The sequence below is a fragment of the Pyrgilauda ruficollis genome, unplaced genomic scaffold (assembly GCF_017590135.1).
Source record: "Pyrgilauda ruficollis isolate IOZ18807 unplaced genomic scaffold, ASM1759013v1 scaffold67, whole genome shotgun sequence".
In the NCBI taxonomy this organism is placed as follows: Eukaryota; Metazoa; Chordata; class Aves; order Passeriformes; family Passeridae; genus Pyrgilauda; species Pyrgilauda ruficollis.
In genome coordinates this window covers 258755-278407 of record NW_024528488.1, presented here as the reverse complement: position 1 = coordinate 278407, position 19653 = coordinate 258755, and the positions used below count along the sequence as shown (strand labels likewise).

The 19653-nt window shown below is 51.5% G+C and overlaps 1 protein-coding gene across 4 annotated transcripts in view; it reads right to left on the bottom strand.

Moving 5' to 3' along the window:
• MID2 (midline 2) overlaps positions 1 to 19653 on the bottom strand; it is a 63412-nt gene that overhangs the window by 28379 nt on the left and 15380 nt on the right. For all 4 annotated transcript variants that reach the window (XM_041484589.1, XM_041484588.1, XM_041484591.1 and 1 more), the window contains exon 2: positions 18911 to 19632. In XM_041484589.1, the coding sequence (XP_041340523.1) occupies positions 18911 to 19576 (666 nt within the window). In that variant the 5' untranslated portion in view covers positions 19577 to 19632. The remainder of the gene's footprint in view (positions 1 to 18910; positions 19633 to 19653) is intronic.

The following is a 19653-nucleotide window of genomic DNA, read 5'->3' as shown; positions in this document are numbered from 1 at the left end:
CAAAGCCATTCTACTCCACTTGCATATTATCCTGGTTTTCTGTACCATTACAGAAGTATTGAAAATGGTTTAAATATTTTATTAAATTCATCCTCAATGTGATAAGCCAGTTTTTTTCCTGAAGTCATCTGAGCATGATATGCTTGGCGGAGCTGTCCTAGTTAAACATCGAGATTTTACTCCTCAGTTCAGGCCGTGTGTTTTTCAGCTTAAAAGAATGTGATTTTCAGACATCTTATTAAATGTGCTACATTTGCTATAAAAAATTCCCAAACTACAGTGAGCCTGGAGCGTATTTGTGCATTTCCCACTATTTTTATTTATTCCTTTAAAAAGATAGAGTACAAGGAAAAGATTTCCAGTGCACCAAACAATGCCTTTTTTCCAGGAATTTTTCTCTAGGGAGTAATTCCTGGTTCCTTCCAAACCAGGAGTTATAGAGGGGTCATTTTCTGATGCTCTGCTGTAGGAACCACCACAACTGCACAGCCTGAGGGGTAGAAGGCCTGGGGAACACCTCCCCATTTCCCCTCTCTGCGTTCACTGCAGGATAGGTGATGGTGAGCAAAAGAAGCCAGTGGTGGCAGCAGCCCCAGAGCTCCCCACCAGCCGTGGTCCCTCCCACGGGCCCCAGAAAACCCCAAAGCTCATTTTGGGAGGAACCCAGGAAGCAGCTCTGTTGTCCCCAGTGGAGCTGAATGTCACTGGAATTCCTGCTTCTCTGAAAAATCCCTTCTGTCAGAAAAGTAAGCCATTAACAATGATCTTATTTTATTCTGGCACAGTGATGAAACCACAAAAATTGAGGAAAGAGAGAAAAAACCTGAAAGGAGACGCTGCAGATGTCCACCTGCTCCTTCAGTCTCAACCTTCCAGCCTTCCATCCTCTCGCGTTTCTGTCTCTCCTGTGCAGCAAAAGGGAGTAATTTGTCACCCCTTTGGGTCACTGTGGCCTTGGGGATGATGCTCAAAGCCCTCCGTGCACAGGAGGATCGCTCTGAGGAGGCTGCAAGGGTTCCTTCCACCTCTTGGGGTTCCTGCTGCTGGAGCTGCAGGATCCAGGTGCTGGCAGCAGTGCAGATCCTTCCCAAGATCCTCAATGTCCTAAGGACACACCCAGGTGAACAAATCCCTGCTGCACATCCCGCCAGATCTGGGGTCTGCAAGACCCCTAAGGGTGGATGGCTCACAGGGTCTCATGCCCAGAGAGCTCCACCAGCACCACTTCAGGGAGAGCAGCCCAGCAAGCCCTGGGGTACGGTCAAGCAGGAGTCACCCACAACCCTGGGAAGACAGAGATTCCAAAGGACAGGCACAACACACAGCCTGAAACACAGAGCAACAGTCTCAGGCACGGGGAAGGATTAGAAACCAGAACACACCACGTGCCTGGAGGGGCTGTCGTAAGGCAGAGGGATAACCAGAGAACAAACCAAAAACAACACAGCTCAAGGAGACATCAGACCATGAGACATCTTGAGAGCCCCACATCTGAGGACTGACTGTCAGGCATAAGCCAGCACCCTGGCACTGCTGGCTCTGAAGCCAAAGTGAACAAAACCCTTTCAAAGTATAAAAGACAGATAATGCTTCATTCCATAAATATGTATATCTTCTTGGAAGAGTCGACTGGTGGAAAGAAGATGCATCTTTTGAATGAGTTCTATGAATACATGGTAGGCAATGAACACCATCAAAGTTTTCCTCAAAAGAGAGGAGTGGAGAGGAAAGGAGAGGAGGGCAAGTAAAAGGAAGGAAGGACAGAGCAGGGAAAGGCAGGGCAGGGCAGGGCAGGGCAAGACACTAACTCCAGTGAGCAGCAGTCTCCAGGGTTGCTCTAAGGACACTGCAATCATGTTAACTGCTCTTGCTGCAGGTAACTGTCTGGCTGGGAAGAGCCCTTTGGAATACTCTCATGGTGTGTGAAAATTCAGAGATGGAATTTCCAGGGCAAAAGCCTGGCACATACTGATGTGAGGTACACAGGTGTGTCTGAATAGCAGGAGATTCAGTGTCACCAACAATTACTAAAGACAGAAGAAGACAAACTACCTGAAAGAGCATCAACAAGCACTTTTTCCATTAAAATGTCCTCCTCATCTTCTGGGGCTCTCAGTGTGATTCAGAACCAGGAGAGTTTCATTAGGCAAAGCCCTGTGACACGGAACGTGTTCTCAGGAGCCATGGAACCATCCCGTGGGCACCTGTGACACCTGGCTCAGAGCATGGCTGGGGTTCCACAGGCTCCGACAGCCTTTCCAAGCAGCATTATAATCTCAGGGGCACAAACACCCATCTGAGGCTGCTAAAGGAAATCTGGGATTTGGCAAGTCATTTATGCAAATTCCTATCGACACTTAATAAACAGCCAAGCTTCTGTGGCAGAAATGAAGAGATGCAATTCAAAGGGAATGCACTGAGCAGGGAGTTTAGTGCTAGAGAGAAACTCATGGAAGATTCATACATTCCCAAAGAACATCTGGTTCCATTCAACATCAAAAAAGCTACTTTGCGATTTTCACCAGATAATGGGTTTATCAAAGATTTACTAATCACTTCATTCAATTCCTATCTCACCTCCCAAACCAAATTAGCAAAATTTAAGCACAAAAGAAGGAAGAATTCTGAAGGAGGTACCTGTTCCCCTCCTCCTCACTATCTGGGCTGCACATCAAGATTGAGATCTGGCTGCTCCCAAACAAAATGGGAAACACATAAAGTGGCTTCTAAACAGAATTCACGCCTAATTCACACCTAAACACCGGGAAGAAATGGTTTGAATTACAAATACAAAATTAGCTGGAGTGTGAAGCGAAAGCTCCTGCATTTTAAATTATGGCAGGAGTCATAGGAGATCATTCTGCAGAGATCAGCCAGACCTGGCACCAGAGGTCGGTGACAAGTGACAGGGGTGACACCAAGCCTGGCTTGTGCTGTGAGCATGACACAGGATTCGGCTTTACTGAGCCAAAACACTGCAAAACACAGTTTTCATCTAAAATGTTACACTGCAGAACAAGGTTTTAATCTAAAATATTAACTGGCAATAAATGCATAAATTATTTCTGCAAATGGTTCAGGCTCCAGCCTGCCTGTTTGTCCCAGACTGAGGTTTGTTTGGTGTCTCATCCTCCTCATGCTTCTACTGCCTTTATCAGCACCTCACTGTTACCTGCCATGGCACTGGCACCCAGCTCCTGTCCCTATGGATTAATTTTCAGTTCCTCCATCTGGGTAGAGCTGGGTAGAGGCAGAGCCTGAAATCAGACAATCCATGCTGGAAGGGATGAGAGCTGGAAGTGGATGGGGAATGAGGGCCAAGGAGGAGGAGGAAGACGAAGAGGTTTTGCTGGGTGACAATGTCCAAGGATGGGGAGGGACCACCCAATAGGAAAAGCTCAGTAAGAAACCCAAAGAGATGAAAACCACTCTGCCTATATTAATCTCTGGGGCTGTGAGACCCATCTCGGGGCTGTGACACCCATCTCTGGGGCTACAACAGCCACCTCTGGGCTATGACAGCATTTCTGGGGCTGAAACACCTGTCTGAAAGACGTGACACCCATCTCTGGGCTGAAACACCCATCTCCAAGGCTGTGGTACCCATCCCATCTCCGGGGTGCATCCCACCTACAGGAACTGGGTTGGGCAGCCAGAAGTACCACAGCCACCTGCCCCAGGGAGCCCCCTCCAAGCCCCCTCCCAGCATGACACAGGGCAAGCGAGTCATTGCCAAGACTCCTGAATATTACCTCCTCAGCCCTCCTTTTCCATAGCCTTCCCCCCCAAGCCCACTCCCCATCAGGAGCGTCTGCTGGAAAAGGGCCCTGAGCTGGCTGCCAATGCCCGATAACAGAGCACCGAGCCCGCGCTCGGGAGCCTTCCCGCTCCCAGCGTGCCCTGAAAATTCATCTTCCAGCTCCGAGATCAAACAAGCTGATCAAATGCTCCAGCAGCTGGGTTTTAATTCCCTGTTGATCCAGCTCCTGCGCACACTCGGGAGCCTTCCTCGCTCCTTCCCCCATCTCTGCAGCAGCAGGCGGAGGAGCTGGGGCCGTGGCACAGGCGGCCGAGGCAGAACAGCAGGCCGGAGAGCGTCAGGAACCACACGCATCTCTTCACCTGTCTCATATTGAAGGATTCCTCTCAGTTTAAAACCTTTTCCAGGCAAAATACCAGAGAAGTTCCTGCAGATGCCAGAGCAAAGATCTACTTGCTTTATTTTAGGGGGCAGGATCTTCCAAGGATTCCCTCTCTTCTGAGGGAGAGTCTGATGGACAGGAAACCCCCAAAATGGGGGAGATTTCCCAGAGAAACATCCCTTGCATTTGGTGGCATCACTCTCAAAAGCTTGGGCACGTGGGGACAGTTTGCTAATGAGGATTGCAGTGATTAGGAGCATCAAATTATCTTCTGCAGCACACAACAAACAATGCTAATGGTGGGATAATGTCAGGCGGAATCACAGTGGATTGGAACAGCACTGATAGCACATGTTAAGCAGACATATAATTACAACTGTGGCGCCTCGATAATATTAAAAACGCTGCTAATTAGACTGATATAAATAGCAAGATTAATTGTCACAAAACTTCAGTGTCAGGGTTGAAAGGCAGCTGCAAACCTTGCTCTTGAGTCAGCACTCAGGCACCAGGGCCATAAGAGACAGCACCCAGCACTGATGGCACCCAGAGTTTCATGGCTGCACCTGGCAGCACCTGATCCCGATGGAGGGAGATGGCATGAGATGGGCAGCAGCAGCAGGAAGACACAGCCCAGCACTGAGCAATACAAAGATGCCTGAACATCCCAAAGATGCCTGAACACCCCGAGGACAGCCAGGATGATCCTGGAGCATGTCCCCACGCAGCCCTGGCAACCTTATTTTTTCTGGATTGACAAGGGAACAGCCTGTCTGAAGGAAACAACCTGCTACTTTCCCTTAATACCTTGAAGACAAAGGAGAGTAGCATTGGGAGCCATTGATGACTGCTCTTGCACTGGGTCCTTGCTATGTTCCTGCCCAAGTGAGCACGAAGACCCTCCAAGGATGGTTTAGAAACCCACATCCCACTGCTGGGAAAGGCAGGACAGGAGCAAATGAGGACAATGAAGCCCAATGTGCCCCTTGGCAGACCTCCCCTCTCATCCACAGTTGTCCCCTGCTGTGAGAGGCTGGCATGGAGCAGCACCAGGCATGGGCTGGAGGGTGACACCACAACCCAGGTCTCCCTTCCTCACCTCCCCTGGCAGAAGAACCAATTTGGATGGAAAAAGTGGAGCAGCTGGCCAGAAGGGGTGGGTCCCTTCTAACTCGGGACATTCTGTGATCCTATGAGGTGTAAACCCCGTGCAGACTGCTGCATAAATAACCTCCTCCCAAACTCCTGCTTTGGGTGGGATGTGCCTGCACTGAACCAACTTTTCCACCTTCTCAGCACCAGCACGGTGTGAGAGCTGCCGGGGGCACGCTCATCCCCACGTTCAGCCGGGCCATCCCACATTTCCCGGGGAACCTGCCCTGAGTTTCTCCCTGGCTGGCCGGGAGCCACGCCGAGGGGAGTGGGAGCTGCTTGGCTGGGTGAGCGCTGCGGGTGCTCCGGGCTCCCTGCCCCAGCACCTGGCTGCGGGGGCAGCAGGCAGGATCCTGGGAACGCGGGGAGCTGGCACGGGGAGCACTCCCCGCTCCCGGCCCAGCCATGCCTGGGCTGGCAGGTCTCCGTGTGGGCGCTGCCAAAGCACGCAGCAGGACGCAAACCCCTGGGCTTCTCTGGGAAGTAGAACCAACACACCAACAGCTGCTTGGGACGGGGCTTATTTTGGCTGATTTGTTGCTTATGTAAAGCCAAGGTGAGACTGTTCAAACCAGTGCTGGAGATGCTGAGATAGATGCACTGGGTACAAACTGAGCCTCGGGGTAAATGTACCAATGCTGGAGAAGGCTTTAACCCCTTGTGCGTATGCAAGCAGAGAGTCCCAGTCCTTCTGCCTTTAGCCCTTCGCTCTTTTGCTTCTGGAAAAGTAAACAAAATGCCTAAACCTACCAAAAAGTCACCAAAGTCGTCACCAAAGTCATCACCAAGCAATGGCACACATAGCATTTTTGGAGTTTCTTCTGTGGCCAGAGCCTTGGTGCTGCCTGGGGACTCCTTTTGCCCTTGCAATGCACGGAGTGCTAGAGGGGACTCGGCAGAGATGTAGAAGGGACACTGAATTTCCAAAGCCTTTGTATCCCAGAGTCCCACCAGACCAAGTGTCACCGGGGCTGCCACAGGAATCCTGGGCCAGCAAAGCCTGTGCACTTCCCCCCGCACAGCCAGGGCACCACGGGTGACTCCGATGGGCTGAGGCCCACACCAGCCCAGGGGTCCGAGCCCACGGCCTCCTCCAGCACATCCCAACACGCTCCTGGGCCGCCCCAGCACAACGCCCGTGCCAGCTTATCCAGCAGATCTTGGGCACCAGCCCCATGGATTACTCAAGCTCCAATGTGTTATGGCAATGGGCACGAGAGAAAATGCCTGAACAGGTTTTCCCTCCTGGAGCAAACAGCCCTGCCTGCCGTGGCTGCCCTGGGGCTGGGGACAGTGGCACTGCTGGCAGGTGCCCCGAGGTGCCCGAAGGCAGGGGGTCTGAGCAGTGCAGAGGGAGCCCGTGTGCCCAGCCCTGCTGCCCTCCTCAGACCCCCAAAACCATGACCATGTGCCAGCCAGCGGCGCCGAGCACCCCAGGAGCTCCCCAGCCCGTGCCATGCTGCTGCCTAAGCCTCTCAACAGACCACCTCCAGGAACGAGACTGGGAACCAACCCAAGGCAGACTTTCCCAAAAGTTACAACATCTGGGAAGCGAGGAGGGGAGGGACCACTGGAGCCTTCGTGGTGAGCACAGGGTAAGTGCTCATGCCAAAACCTGCTCCAGCTGCTTCAAACTTGGCTAAAGCTGCACCCAGTGAAGTGCAAAACTCCCATCAGCCTTGTTCACTTTTTCAGGAAAACCCCATCAATTTCTGATAAAAGGAAAAGTCTCCTTCCCTCCTCTGCACTAGGAAGGAAACAGGATACAGCCAGTGAAGGTGAGCCTCAAGCATTGTAGGCAGGACCCCAGGGCCACCCATGGACCTTTGGCAGAGGTTGATAAGGGGGCATTGTCACTGTCACCCCGTCCTCACAATTGCAGACCATCTCCACATGCACAAGGTTTCCCAGCACGGACCAAGAGCATCCAGCTGTTTCTCTGGGAGAGCCCTGGTTCAGGCTGGAGCCACCATCACTGGCATGCAGCAGCAAGGGCTCTCAAGGGGCAAGCAGCAGGCCCCAGGCAGCCCCCGACCCTGGGTCCCCTGCCAGCCCCTGCCCACCAACCCTGGCTGCCCAGCACAGGCCTTTCATTCCATCCCAGTGAGTCAGAGCCTGGGGGAGTCATGAGGCTGGCTGGAAAATCCCAAGAGTTTCAGAAAATAAACAAACACCTTGTGGGTTTGCTTTGGTTTTTTTTTCCCCCCCAAGCCTTTGGACTGGATTTGAGTCAATGTTTGAGCTTCTCTCCGAAGTCTCGGCATAACACACATACCAGCCCTGGGATGCTTGATTCCACATGATTTTGATTTCACATCCCCTCTCCTCCCAAAGGAGCGGCTTCCCAAATTCCCTGGGATAGCTGGGATGGAGCTTGAACCAGAGACACCCTTCAGTGCAGTAAGTCCCACTGGGGCCTGGCTTGGTGGGCAGCAGACCGGCACCATCAGCACAGGGAGCTGCACAGAGCACCCCAGCTACTTGGGGTATTGGCTTGACTCCCACCTCCCAACGGGAGAGAGAATCTGGGAACCCCAAAGGCCCCTGCAGCAGCTCCCTACGAAGTTCCGCAGTGGAGCAACACCTCAGGAAGACTATGCACACGGAAGGAACAACAGGAATTCCCACATCCAGGAAAATCGCAGCCTCACCTCTTTGCACCCTTTGCCACCACACCAGGAGCTCAGCTGCATCAGCCAAAACACTTGGGCCATTCTCTGCAGCAGATCCTGAGTTATTATAATGAAAGGCTGACATAGGAATCCTGCTCCCAACCCCTTCCCTGCCCACTCCTCCTGCTCACTCCTGGCCTCAGCAGCCCCTTTCCTGCTCATCCACCGATGGGTCAAAAGGCTCTTTCAACATTTAACGGTGTCAAGGCACAAGAGTAACCCTCCCGCACTGATCTCCCCGGCAGACCCCAACCCTGAGGGTCACTCACTGAACCTTGATCTAATTTGCTTTTCTTTCCTTTCTTCCCACCATTAGTCTCCTCATCTTTCTTTAGAGACTATCTTTGCCAATGGGAACTTTTTGTTCCCTCTGACGCCACAGATTTATGTGCTGGCAGGGCTGCTGTGAGCAACAGCTTCCATGAGAGGCCTTGGCCTGGGCTCTGGAACAGACCCATTAGAATTTAATTTCTATTTTTTTGTTTGACAACAGTTAAAAAGTAGCTTTTGAGCACTAAATAACTCACCACAGATCATATACTAGAGAAGTGCAGGACCCCTTCACTAACCCAAGGTTACACAAAGCTCAGCCGTGGGCAACTTGAACAATAAACTCCCTGGCTGGGCATGACTTGGATTTAAATGATTCCAAAACCGTCACGTTTATTACTCTCTATTCTCCTTAATTTTCCCTGCTCTCCCTGTGCCTCAGCCCAGCAGTGAATGGAGCTCAGTGCCAGGGCTGCCTCTCAGGCGGGACCCCCAGGCATGCCCTGCTCTGCTCACACCCAGTTCAGATGAAAAGATGGGAAACCCCCCAGCCTGGCCCCTGCAGCCCAACCTAGGTGAAGGTGGGGCTGAAGAACAGCCCCTCCTACCTTCCTGCTGCCCAGAATGGGAAGGGTGTGCTTCCCGTGCCTCTTTCTCAAGGCTCTGGTCCCATACAGAATGGGCTTTGTCCCTGATGCTGTGTTAGAAGCACGGAACAGCTGGGAGGGCACGGGTGAGCAGTGAACAAGGTGAAGGTGCTGGTTGATGGTTGAACTCGATCTTAAAGGTCTTTTCCAACCTTAAGGAGTCCATGATTCAGCGTCTCAAACCCCGCAGTCAGAGTTTTGACCCAAATGCACCACTCACCCCACGCCCCTCAGAGCAGAGCCATCACCCAGGAGCTGCTCATGCATTGCATTAATTAATCCTGAGGAGAATATAAAATAACTCAGCATCAGTCTGAGACACAACCCCCATCTGGCACAGCCTCCAACCAGAACCCAGAAAAAAAGTAAGAGAGAATAACAAAAAAAAAAAAAAAAAAAAAAAAAAAAAAAAAAAAAAAAAAAAAAAAAAAGAAAAGGAAGAGAAAAAGTGGGAAGAAAATGGATTAATTCCAGAGTTCAGGGAGTGACATGTTTAATTGCTAATGTGGCTTTGGGATTATTCTTTTTTAAGACTTTTTTACCAGCCCAGCTGGTGTCATTCTCTAATACCCAGCAAGCAGCAAACAGATTGTGGGAGATGAGTTGCACTCTCGCTGCGCTTTCTGCTAATAAATAAATAAATAAATAAATTCAGATCAAAGGAGTGAAAAAAAAACCCTTCTGGTATTTTTTTTCCCTTCTGTTTCCCAACTGGTCCCAAACATATTTCCTGCTGGGACTGACAAGGAACACTGTGAAATTCAGAATCACAGCTTTAAGAACCGAGTGGCATCAAATGAAACGGAAATGCTGGGTTTGAACAAGGAAGGAAGGAAGGGGGTGAGCAAACACGGTCCTGGGCAGAGGCCTGGCCTTCCCAAGGCAGGGGCATTGCAAGGGCTCAAGGGGGTCCCCAGGCTGTGCCATCCTCCTTCACCCTCTTCCCAGTCCTAAACTTTAATACTGATTTTTTTCCAGTGGCTACACTATCACTGTGTGGGAAGGGAAACAAGAAATTTCCCTCTCATTTCACCAGGAAAACAGATAAAAATGAGCTCCGGACAATAATTTCTCCTCTTCCAGGGCATAACAACCACGCTACACCTGAGGTAGATTGCAGGGCTCAGAGATGGTGATGAGGAGAAGGAGGAACACAGATGCCCAAACTGCGGGTCCTGGCAGCACCTGCCTCCCCCAAAACCACCGGCAGAGCCGTGGGGCTGTACTGCTGGCAATGCTGCCTGCAGGGTGGGCTTCCCCTGAGGGGTGCTTGGGAGATGTGCCCAAGGAAAGCACAAACATAGAGAAGACCAAGAAATAAATAACCAGCACTTTGTCTCCAGTGGAAGCATCAGCCATGGACCAACACCAGATTCCTCTCTGAGCACTGCTCTGGTCCCCAGCAACTGGCATTTGTTGGCATTAGCAAGCCCAGCATGGCCTGTGGGCATGCTCCTAGGGGAAGGGAGAGGTCATTCCCAAGGGAATGCTCTGACCCCCCAGGTGAGAGGCTGTTCCCAAGAGAAATGCTCTGACCCCTCGGGTGGAGAAGCCAGCACATCGCAGCTCACACCTGGGACTGGGCAAACCATGCTCAGTGGGAGACTTCAGCCTGGCACACATCACCTGCAGCCCAGCCTGATAAAAATTCACCCTTTTGTCTCGTGACTTGTGAGATTAAAGCAAAACCCCAGGACACCTCCAGCACCAATGGAATAGCAGCAGCCCTCTCCAAGCCCGGGGTGCTGTGAAGCAGCCCACAGCAGCTGTGAATCTCCCCTGCCTCCGATGCACTGCTCAGGGCTGGCACTCCAAAGGCACAGGAAGCCCATGAGCATCCCAGGAGCAATCTGCCTCTGGGATGGCATCCAAGCAGGGGCTTGCCAAGGCCCACAGCAGTGTGATGCCATGTGGAAGCCTCCCCGCAGATACACACAGGCTGTGGGAGTGGGCAGAGCCTGACCTTGCCTGGTGAGAGGACACTGCATGCCATGCCCTGCTCCATGGCCCCTGGAGATGGGCTGAGTCCTTGGTTTACTCATTTTGCCTGTGTCCCACTACCTCCTCCTGAGCCTCCTGAGCTGGAAGGGGTGGCTGTGACAGTAGGAATTGCAACCCCTTGGCTTTTGCCAGTAGATTGATGTTCCCAAGGGGCTGGGGAAGAGATGTCACTGCATCCTTTTCTCCAGCCCTGCCACTGGAGGACAATACCTCATGGTCCCTGTACTGGTGCCTGAGTCTCTGGGAAGAGAATGCAATGAAAGCCACAACACATGTCCCACCTCCATCTCTGCAATGCATAAATAACCTGCTCTGTCCTCACCTGGCACATTCCAAACAAAACCAGTAAGTTTATGTTGCAAACAGCATTCCTAAAACACATTTCTAACACCCCCCCTGCTCCAGCTGCTTTCTCCTTAACACCCTCTCTAAGCATTCTTCCCTTTTCCAGCCTGCATGGCTTCCTGCTGGATCTGACTGTCAGGAGTCTGCTAACAAAGCCACTGCTGTTGGAAGCAGATGTGGCTGAAAAGCAATTCAGACTCTCCTGCCTTTAACCTAGTCATTAGTCCCCTAGAACATCAACATTCTTGACTGCACCATGGGCTCACAGCTTCCCAGCATCCTGGCCCAGCTTTATGCCTGCAGATGCCATCAGGGAATAGCCAGCTTTCAACTTCTGCACCCAATAAACACACAATCCTCCATCCAGTCTTAATAAAAAATAGTTCCGTGCACCAGTTATCCAGGAAAAACACCATTTTGAGAAGTATGGAAATACTCAGGGTGAGTTATTTTGAGATGAAACTTTACAAACACACTTCAGAAAGAGGTATGGGTTTTGTCAGGCATCATGCTGCAGCTCCATTACCCCTGAACCACTTGGAAACCTCTCCTTCTCCATAGTACTGGGAGAGCTTCAGGCAGGACACGGCTCCTTCCTCGGCAGGCCAAAGAAGGGGCTTGTTTTTCTCATGTTTTCCATTATAGGCTGGATTTTTATGGATCACTCTACCACAAGCATCTGACTCCAGCCAGGACACAAAGCTGCAGTGAGCACATCCATCAGGCTCTCTTGTCTCTCGACCTTTAGTTTCCAATTACCATCATCATAAAAATAAACAAACAAAGCCAAAGAACTCATGCTGAAAGACAACCCGTGCATGTTTTCTTTTGGATACCGGATGTCTGGTTCCCAAAAGCCCTTTGGAGAAACAAGGGAGGAATCTGGATTTATCATTTTGGCACATCCTGCATGACACACACCTTTTTGCACGTTATTTGCTGAGCTTATCCCATAAACCAGAGATGCCCACAAGAGCACAAAGGGGTTCAGCTGGCTCACAACTATTTGGCTGCATATTGTGATGATTTTGAACACTAAAATGCCCAAATCCCAGCCTTTCACAAGCAGACATGAATGCTTGGAAAAGCTGGAGTGCTCAGAATGGGCTCCAGAAGTCCTGTGCTCAGAGGAGATGGCAGGGTGCAGGGGATAGCAGGATGCAAGTTTATCCAACAGCTTTCTCAGGAGGAAAAGGTGTTTCCTGCGGGGACATCCCACCTGATTCCCTGGCCACCATGGCTGCTTGCACATCTGGCCATGGGGCAGGGGCCTGTCCTGCCCAGGTCTCTCCATCCTGGAGCACATTTGGTGAAGTTCCACATGCACAGAGCTGAGGGTCAGAGCCAAGGGGAGCTCATGCCGGTGGTGGTGTTTGATATCCCTCCCAAGAACACTGCTGGACATGTTCCCATCCAAGTAAAATATTCTCCCAAACCAACCAAATGAAGGGAAGGCAACCAGCAGGACCAGGCAATGCCTAATCCATGCCACGGAGACTAAGATGATTGCAAACATCCCCGCTCCCCATATCTGAGACTCTGTTTGCTCCACGCAGCAGAGCCAAGGACATTGATCAATGCCCCAAAGGGCCTGGCTCGCACAGACACTGTGAACACCCACAGACAGCCCTAATCCTGCTGGGCATGGCCAGAGCCCCGCACAGGGACGGGCAGGTCAGGGGGACTGAGCCTCATTAGTGTAAGGAGTCAGCAGCAACTCACTCTTGGTGCCATGGCAGTGCTGCCACCCAGCCTGGCTGCACAGCATCCCGCCTCCTGACACAATGTTCTACCTCACACCTACAGACTGCATCCACTGCGCGTCACGCAGCACGGCAGGGGCACGACACCCTGCAACAACAGGGCTCTCCAGCTGCTCCAGACGTGCCCTCCTCTGACCACCCAGCCAAGAGCTCAGAAGCAGTATCAGAGGTGCAAGAACTTGTTTATCTGGAAGTCAGCTCAGAAAATTTTGGGGACACACCTCTGCTTTCCTCATCACAGACCTACCTGTTTGTTGATAGAGATCAAACCCAGGTGGGCTGATCTGCTGCTGTTCACAGAATCCTTTGGGGTGGAAAAGACCTTTGAGGTCAAATGAAAGGTCACAGCTCCCATGGGGAGCAGAATCTGTCAGCTCCACAGTAGCCAACAAGCACCCTTCAGCAAGAGGATGGTTTCCCTGGAGATCCTGAAAGCACAAAACAGGAGCTGGGACACTCGGTAGAACCAGCCTACAGCTGGTAAGGTAACCCCCTCCCCCTCCTTCTCAAGGTCCCTGAGATCCATCTCCGCTCCTGACACAGGAGGATTTATCAGCAGATGTGCTGCTACTGCATATTGATTTCTCCAAAAAGGCACATCAAACTACTTCAATTGGATATTCAAAGTTGTTTTTAAAAAAAACCAAAAAAACAAAAAACCAACACATCAGCTGTCAAGGTAAAATCACTTAATTACACCTGTCAGGTGTTTCACAGGCTAATGTGATAATAATAGCAATATTCAGTATCAGAGAGCAAGGTTTTGAGCCTTCTGAGAAATTCATCTGACACTCAGCTGCACGTAGCTGACTTTCCAAATTACTCAAAGCCACTGAATGTTGCTGGGACCCATTTTTCAGGGACACACATGCCAGGAATCACCAAGCAGAGCCTGAGAAGAGCCAGCATCACCCCCAGTGCTCAGCCAGCAGCATCAGCTGAGCTCTGCTCATTCCCACTCTTGAATATTCATTGTAACCAAATACAATATATCCTGAATATTAAACAAAAGCTACTCAGGGCAGGAATATCAATCCCTCAGCAAAGCTGCTGGTTGTTTGGGGAACAGAGGGCTGCCAGCTGTGGGGAGAGGGACAGCATTGCTGCTCCTCCATCTCCCAGGGAGGTGGTGCAGGGGGAGGAGGGCTGGTGGCCTTGCAGCAGCCACCCTGCATGCAGCCCAGGAGATGCAAGGGCACCCGGCCCCTGGGCACAGCCCACTCCACCCAGCCCTGCAGCCCAGCGCTGCCCAGCCTTAAAGCAGGGCTACGCTCTCCAAAACTGCTGGCTATGCATTTTTTAAAAGCAAAAATGGACTTTGTTTCCCCCAAATGAGGTGTTCACAGGGTGGCACCTTCCAACATAAGCAGCTCGAGACCCCTTGTCCCATCCCACTGAGCTCTGCCCAGCACAGTCTGCCTTCAGGGAGGGCTTGTCACTGACATGGCTGAAGTGACAGGAGCAGAAAGAGGGGAAAACCCAAACAAAATAGAAAATGCAGCAGCTGTAAATTCTCCAGAAACGCAGCCATTGGATGGGGAAGGATGGAGACTCGACCATCCACAGCCCCTCTGTGCAAGAGGGTTGCCTGAAAGAGAGGCCTTTCCGAGCAGCTCAACAACCTGCAGAAGGGAAAGGTAGACAGGCAACCACACCCTGCTGCAGAAACACGAGGTCTTTGATCAAAGAAGGTGACACCTGTTATTTAAAAAGAACCTCACCTGCAAACTATCTTTCTCCCTCCAGAGAGCTTGGACTCCAGTTCTGGGCTGCCATCTCCTAGGACACAAAGGCTAGAGATGAATCCTCCAGCCTCATCCCAAACATAGAGCCACCAAGGGATTTTCACACAGTTTTATGCTTTCATTTTCCAGCTCAGGCTGCTCTTGAGATAGCAACATTGAAATCATCTTGGATGTGAAGTAGGTTTGCAAAAAGTGAGAGATTAATCTAATCAAAGCAGTTTGCAGCTCTGCTACCTCAATATCCATAATAGCTTAGTTATTAATAAGGTAAAAAAGGAACACTCTCCCTAAAAAGATTTCTGGGAAGCAAAGCAAATTATCTAAGATCCCAGCCCTCAGTGCTGGTTCCTGGCCCCCGTGACCTCCAAACAATCAAAATTTAAGCAGGGATGAGGGTGATCTTCTGGGTGTTCAGTGCCAGCTGAGGGCAGCGATGGGATGAGAACCCTGTGGTGGGGACCCTGGGAGTGGCACAGGTCCCCCTGCTCAGGGAGGTCACTTGATAACAAAGCAGCTCTGAGATAACACTAAAAACACCCAGAGCTGCTGAGAAGCTCATGGCTGAGCTGGGGGCACCCAAAGGCCCCTTGCCCCCACAGCTGAGGCTGTGGCACCTGAGGGGACACGTGTCCCCTCCTCAGGTCCCCACAGCAGTGGGGGGTCCCAGCCTCCACCACCACCGACCTGGAGTGAGCCTTGGCTGAGGCTGCATCCCCTTCTCTCCCCTTCTGGAAATAAAGCAGCCAACGCATCCCCGATTCAGGGCTCAGGTGCCAACAGCTCAGACACCACCAGAACTCTGCTCCTACTGGGAACTGCCCCATCTGTTCTGTGGGAGTCTCATCAGTCACAACTGCAGCCCTTGTCCTCAGCTGACTCTTCTTGGTGTGAAATAGAGATATACACACCAAAATTCCTCTGAGCCCCACGGCAGTGCAGTAAATTATAAATCGAGCAGCAATCTGTGACTCACCCTGCACTAGTGGGAACACACTTGAAGCTCCCAGGTGGAACAAGTCCCATGGGGAAGCGTGACGAAGGGTTTTCCTCAATTTTCTACCCTACCAGTCTCCTAAAAGCCTTGGAATCACTACTGCTCTCTGCACAATTTGTCAGCACAGGGAGGCTTTGTTAATCCTGGTCTCACTCCCACAGCCCCACGGGAGGCAATGCTGCTCTCACAGGTAACAGAGGATGGGTTTTCCACCTGGCTCATGGCTCTTTCTCCAGCAGAGAGCGGATGTGTTACAAAACACCACACTCCTCTTTCTTTTGCATATTTCCAGCCTGTCAATCTACAGAAAACACAGTACCAGCAAAGGAAAAGCCTCCTCAGAGCTGGCTCTTCTCTGGCTCTTTAAAGGGAGCAGAGCTCATGGAAAAGCCACTGACAGTGGCCAGTAATTAAGGCAAAATCCTTTCGTCAAATACTCCTTCCACCAGAAATCGTGGATGGGGGAGCCAGCTGGAGCTCTGCACACAGAGCTGTCCTTGCTGTATCCCCCAGTGCAACAGAGCTGTTCTTGCTGTATCCCCCAGTGTAACCCTGCCCCAGCACGGCAGCAGCACTGCAGCATGGGCAGGACCCAGGCAGGCACTGCAGAGAGGATGCCAATTACAAATTTCAAGCAATCTGAATTTATAATAGGCTGAGATTTCACTCGGCAGATAATGCACTGCTGTCCTGGGCACTCGCTGTATCTAGGTCAGGCCATTAGTTTTGCTCTTAATCTACACACAGTTTTAATTTCATCTTTAATGTCGACTTCCAGCTAGTGCTCAACATCTCAACCCCTCCCACACCCACGGAGAGGGAAAACAAGCAGCACCATCCTGATGTATGCTCCCAGCCATGCTCACACAGTGGGAGCATGCACTGCCTGCTGCACTGGGGAATCAGAGAACCATGGAATGGTATCTGCACCTGACAACCCTTGACATGAACCTTCCCAGGGACAGAGAATGTCACCGCATCCATCCCAGCTTCAGAAAGCTCTTGGACATGATCCAGCACTCCATCCTCTGCCCCATCCTGCCTGGCATCCATGGGATCCCTGCTTAAATCCAGAAAACTGCTCACACCAGCTGGAATTGTAATTTACGACATAAACAAATGGAGTAGAAGATGCACAAAATAAACCCATCACATGCATTAAAGGGATTAAAGATGGTTCCTAAAACATCTGGAGGTGTCTAATACAGTAGTATGGATCACTGCAGAGCATCCACAGGGAAGTCAGGCTGCTGGCACACGCTGGAGACTTTAGATGTAAAACCAGCTTGGAAGAAAGGGGAGCACTGGGAGAAGGTTTCTCATTTACACACACTAGTCCAGTTTCAGGCACTCAGCTCTTCTAAAGAGACAAAAAAAATTCCCCACCAAAGATTTCTGTGGAAAGCACAGGCCTTCTGACAACAGGAAGTTACTCACTTCAAAACCCAATTTTTCATCAAAAAAATCTAACTTGAAAGGCGTTCCCAGCTCACTCAGGATGCGGGATCAAAGCCAGGGATTAAGTGCATCTGCTGACTGCTGGCTGCCTGAGAGCATTGCAGAGCTTCAAGAGCAGCCACCGAGCTCAGCAGTGACGTCCTGAGGAGGGGACAGAGGGGCAGAGCCCTGCCTGGGCACAGGACATGGGGCAGGCCCATGGGAGGCTGCAGCAGCTGCTCCACTGGCCACAGATTCCCAGGCAGCAGCATCCTCTCAGCACATATTTAAGGATTTCAAGTATTTCAGGTACTTGCAAGGATTTACACTGCTGCCAAGGAGCACACAGTGGTCAGAGCTTGGACCGAGGCCACGCAAGGAGATGGCATAAGATGCCAAAACAAATACTGGCTCTGTTGGTGAAGCCCAGCATCAATCCTGAGCAATTTCTGCAGTGGAGGCAGAGTGTCAGGAAAAGAGACACCCAAAACCAGCCCCACCAATGCACAGCCAGAGGCAGGGATGCGCCGGAGGATGAACCAGAAGGACACGCACTGAAGTCCTCTCCAGGTAGCTGTGGCCACACTCACCCCTGCTCCCCCAGCAGCTCCAGCCCTGCAGAGACTGAGGAGCTGGGCAGGATGAGCGGCACAGGAAGAACGCTTTCAGCAGCGCAGAGCTTCCGTCCATGGCCAAAATCACTTCGGACTCTTATTTAAAAGGGAAAAGTGTTCTGGCAACCTGCTAGGCTTTCTCAAAAGGATTTGCCTGGCTGGCACAGACTGGATCAGGGAGGAATATTCCAGTGTTTTAATTTCTCTGCCCAGGTTTTATTGCATGCAAACATACATGGTCACTGCTTTTGACGGTTTCCAATTTGCTAATTGAGACATTTCCTCATGGAAAAAGAATGTCCTGGACTATGGACAGGGCTGCTGGCGCAGCTCTGCACACCGGGGAAGCCTAGGTGAGGATGATGAGATGGGAGACAGGCAGGCAAAGCAAGCCTCCCCAGGCCCCATTTGGCAGCACTAACCCAAAGCCAAACCTGGTGGCTGGAACATGAAGAAGAAACACTTAGGACATCCCATCCCATTCCTCATGCCATCATGGGTGTTTAGTCACAGCACTGGGCACCTCGCAGCAAGTTCAGGAAAGTCTGGAGACAGGAAGGTGGGAAACCAGCCCAAGAAACTGGACATCTAGGAAGATTTCTTTCCAGGCACCAGTTTGTTTAAAAACAACGAGGAAAAAATAATCTGGTCTGCACAAAAAAAACCCCAAGTGTTCTGTGTTTTTGCTGGAGCATTGAAGTATTCCTTCTGCCCTCAAAATACACGAGAGCGGAGAGAGTGGCTTTGTTCTGAACATGAACAGGTCAAAGATCCCAGAAAAGCACTTTTGGGGCAGAACGGGCCTAGAACATGAAGGGAGAAAGGCCAGAGGAACCAGCAGCTTAGAAAGGCATAAGCAGGGTTCTAATGGGAACATGACTGCTGCCAGAGCCACGCCCCACCAGCACGACCTCAGATGGGACTTGCAGTAGGTTTTTTTCATTTAAAAAAAAAGGAATGAAAAGTGTTGTGCAGGCTTGTTCAGAATTCATGGGGGGGTGGAGAAGGAATTCAAACTTCATATAGGTCAAACATCATCCACACAGGTTCACATCACATTCACTTCAACCTCAGCTCCTACATAAAGACTGAGCTTCAGAGCACTCTGGAGGAATCCTGCATCCTTACCTTCAGCTTCTCGAAGCGATCGCTGAGCGACGCCACTTGGTGGTCGCGGTGGCGGCCCACCAGTTTACATAAGGCACAGATGAGCTGGTCATCAGCGACACAGTACATGTTCACCTTCTCGTTCTCGTGCTCCAGGCACGTCAGTCCGCGGAAGTGCGCGTCGGGCACGGGCTCCACCAGCCGGTGGCTGGTGAAGGGCTTCTTGTTGGGGTGGGTGGCCCGCAGGCAGCGGTCGCAGTAGGACACCTCGCAGGTGATGCAGGTCTTGACGGCGTCGCGGGGCGGATCCTGCTCGCAGAACTGGCAGGCGATCCTCTCGCCGGCCACGGACATGGTAGGGCTGTGGCGGTAGGTCCTCTCGCGGCGGCTCTCGCTGGGGGAGTTGGGGCCGCTCAGAGACGCCTTCTGGAAGCGGTCGATGATGTTCTGCAGGGTCACATTCCTCTTGAGGCCCTCCAGGCCCCGGTGGTTGAGGGAGATGACATAGCGGCAGGTCGGGCACTGGAAGGCGGTGATGGGCTCGATGGACTCGCTGGAGGAGCAGCTGGACACCAGAATGCGGTGGGCACAGCTGAAGCAGAGGCTGTGGGCACAGGGCAGCAGGAGGGGGTCCTCGAATAACTCCAGACAGATTGGGCAGGTCAATTCTGACTCCAGTGTTTCCATCTTTAGTTAACACAATCCTGATTCAGCATCAAAAACCAGGGAAGGTGGTCAGGAACCTGCAAGGAAGGAGAGCAGAG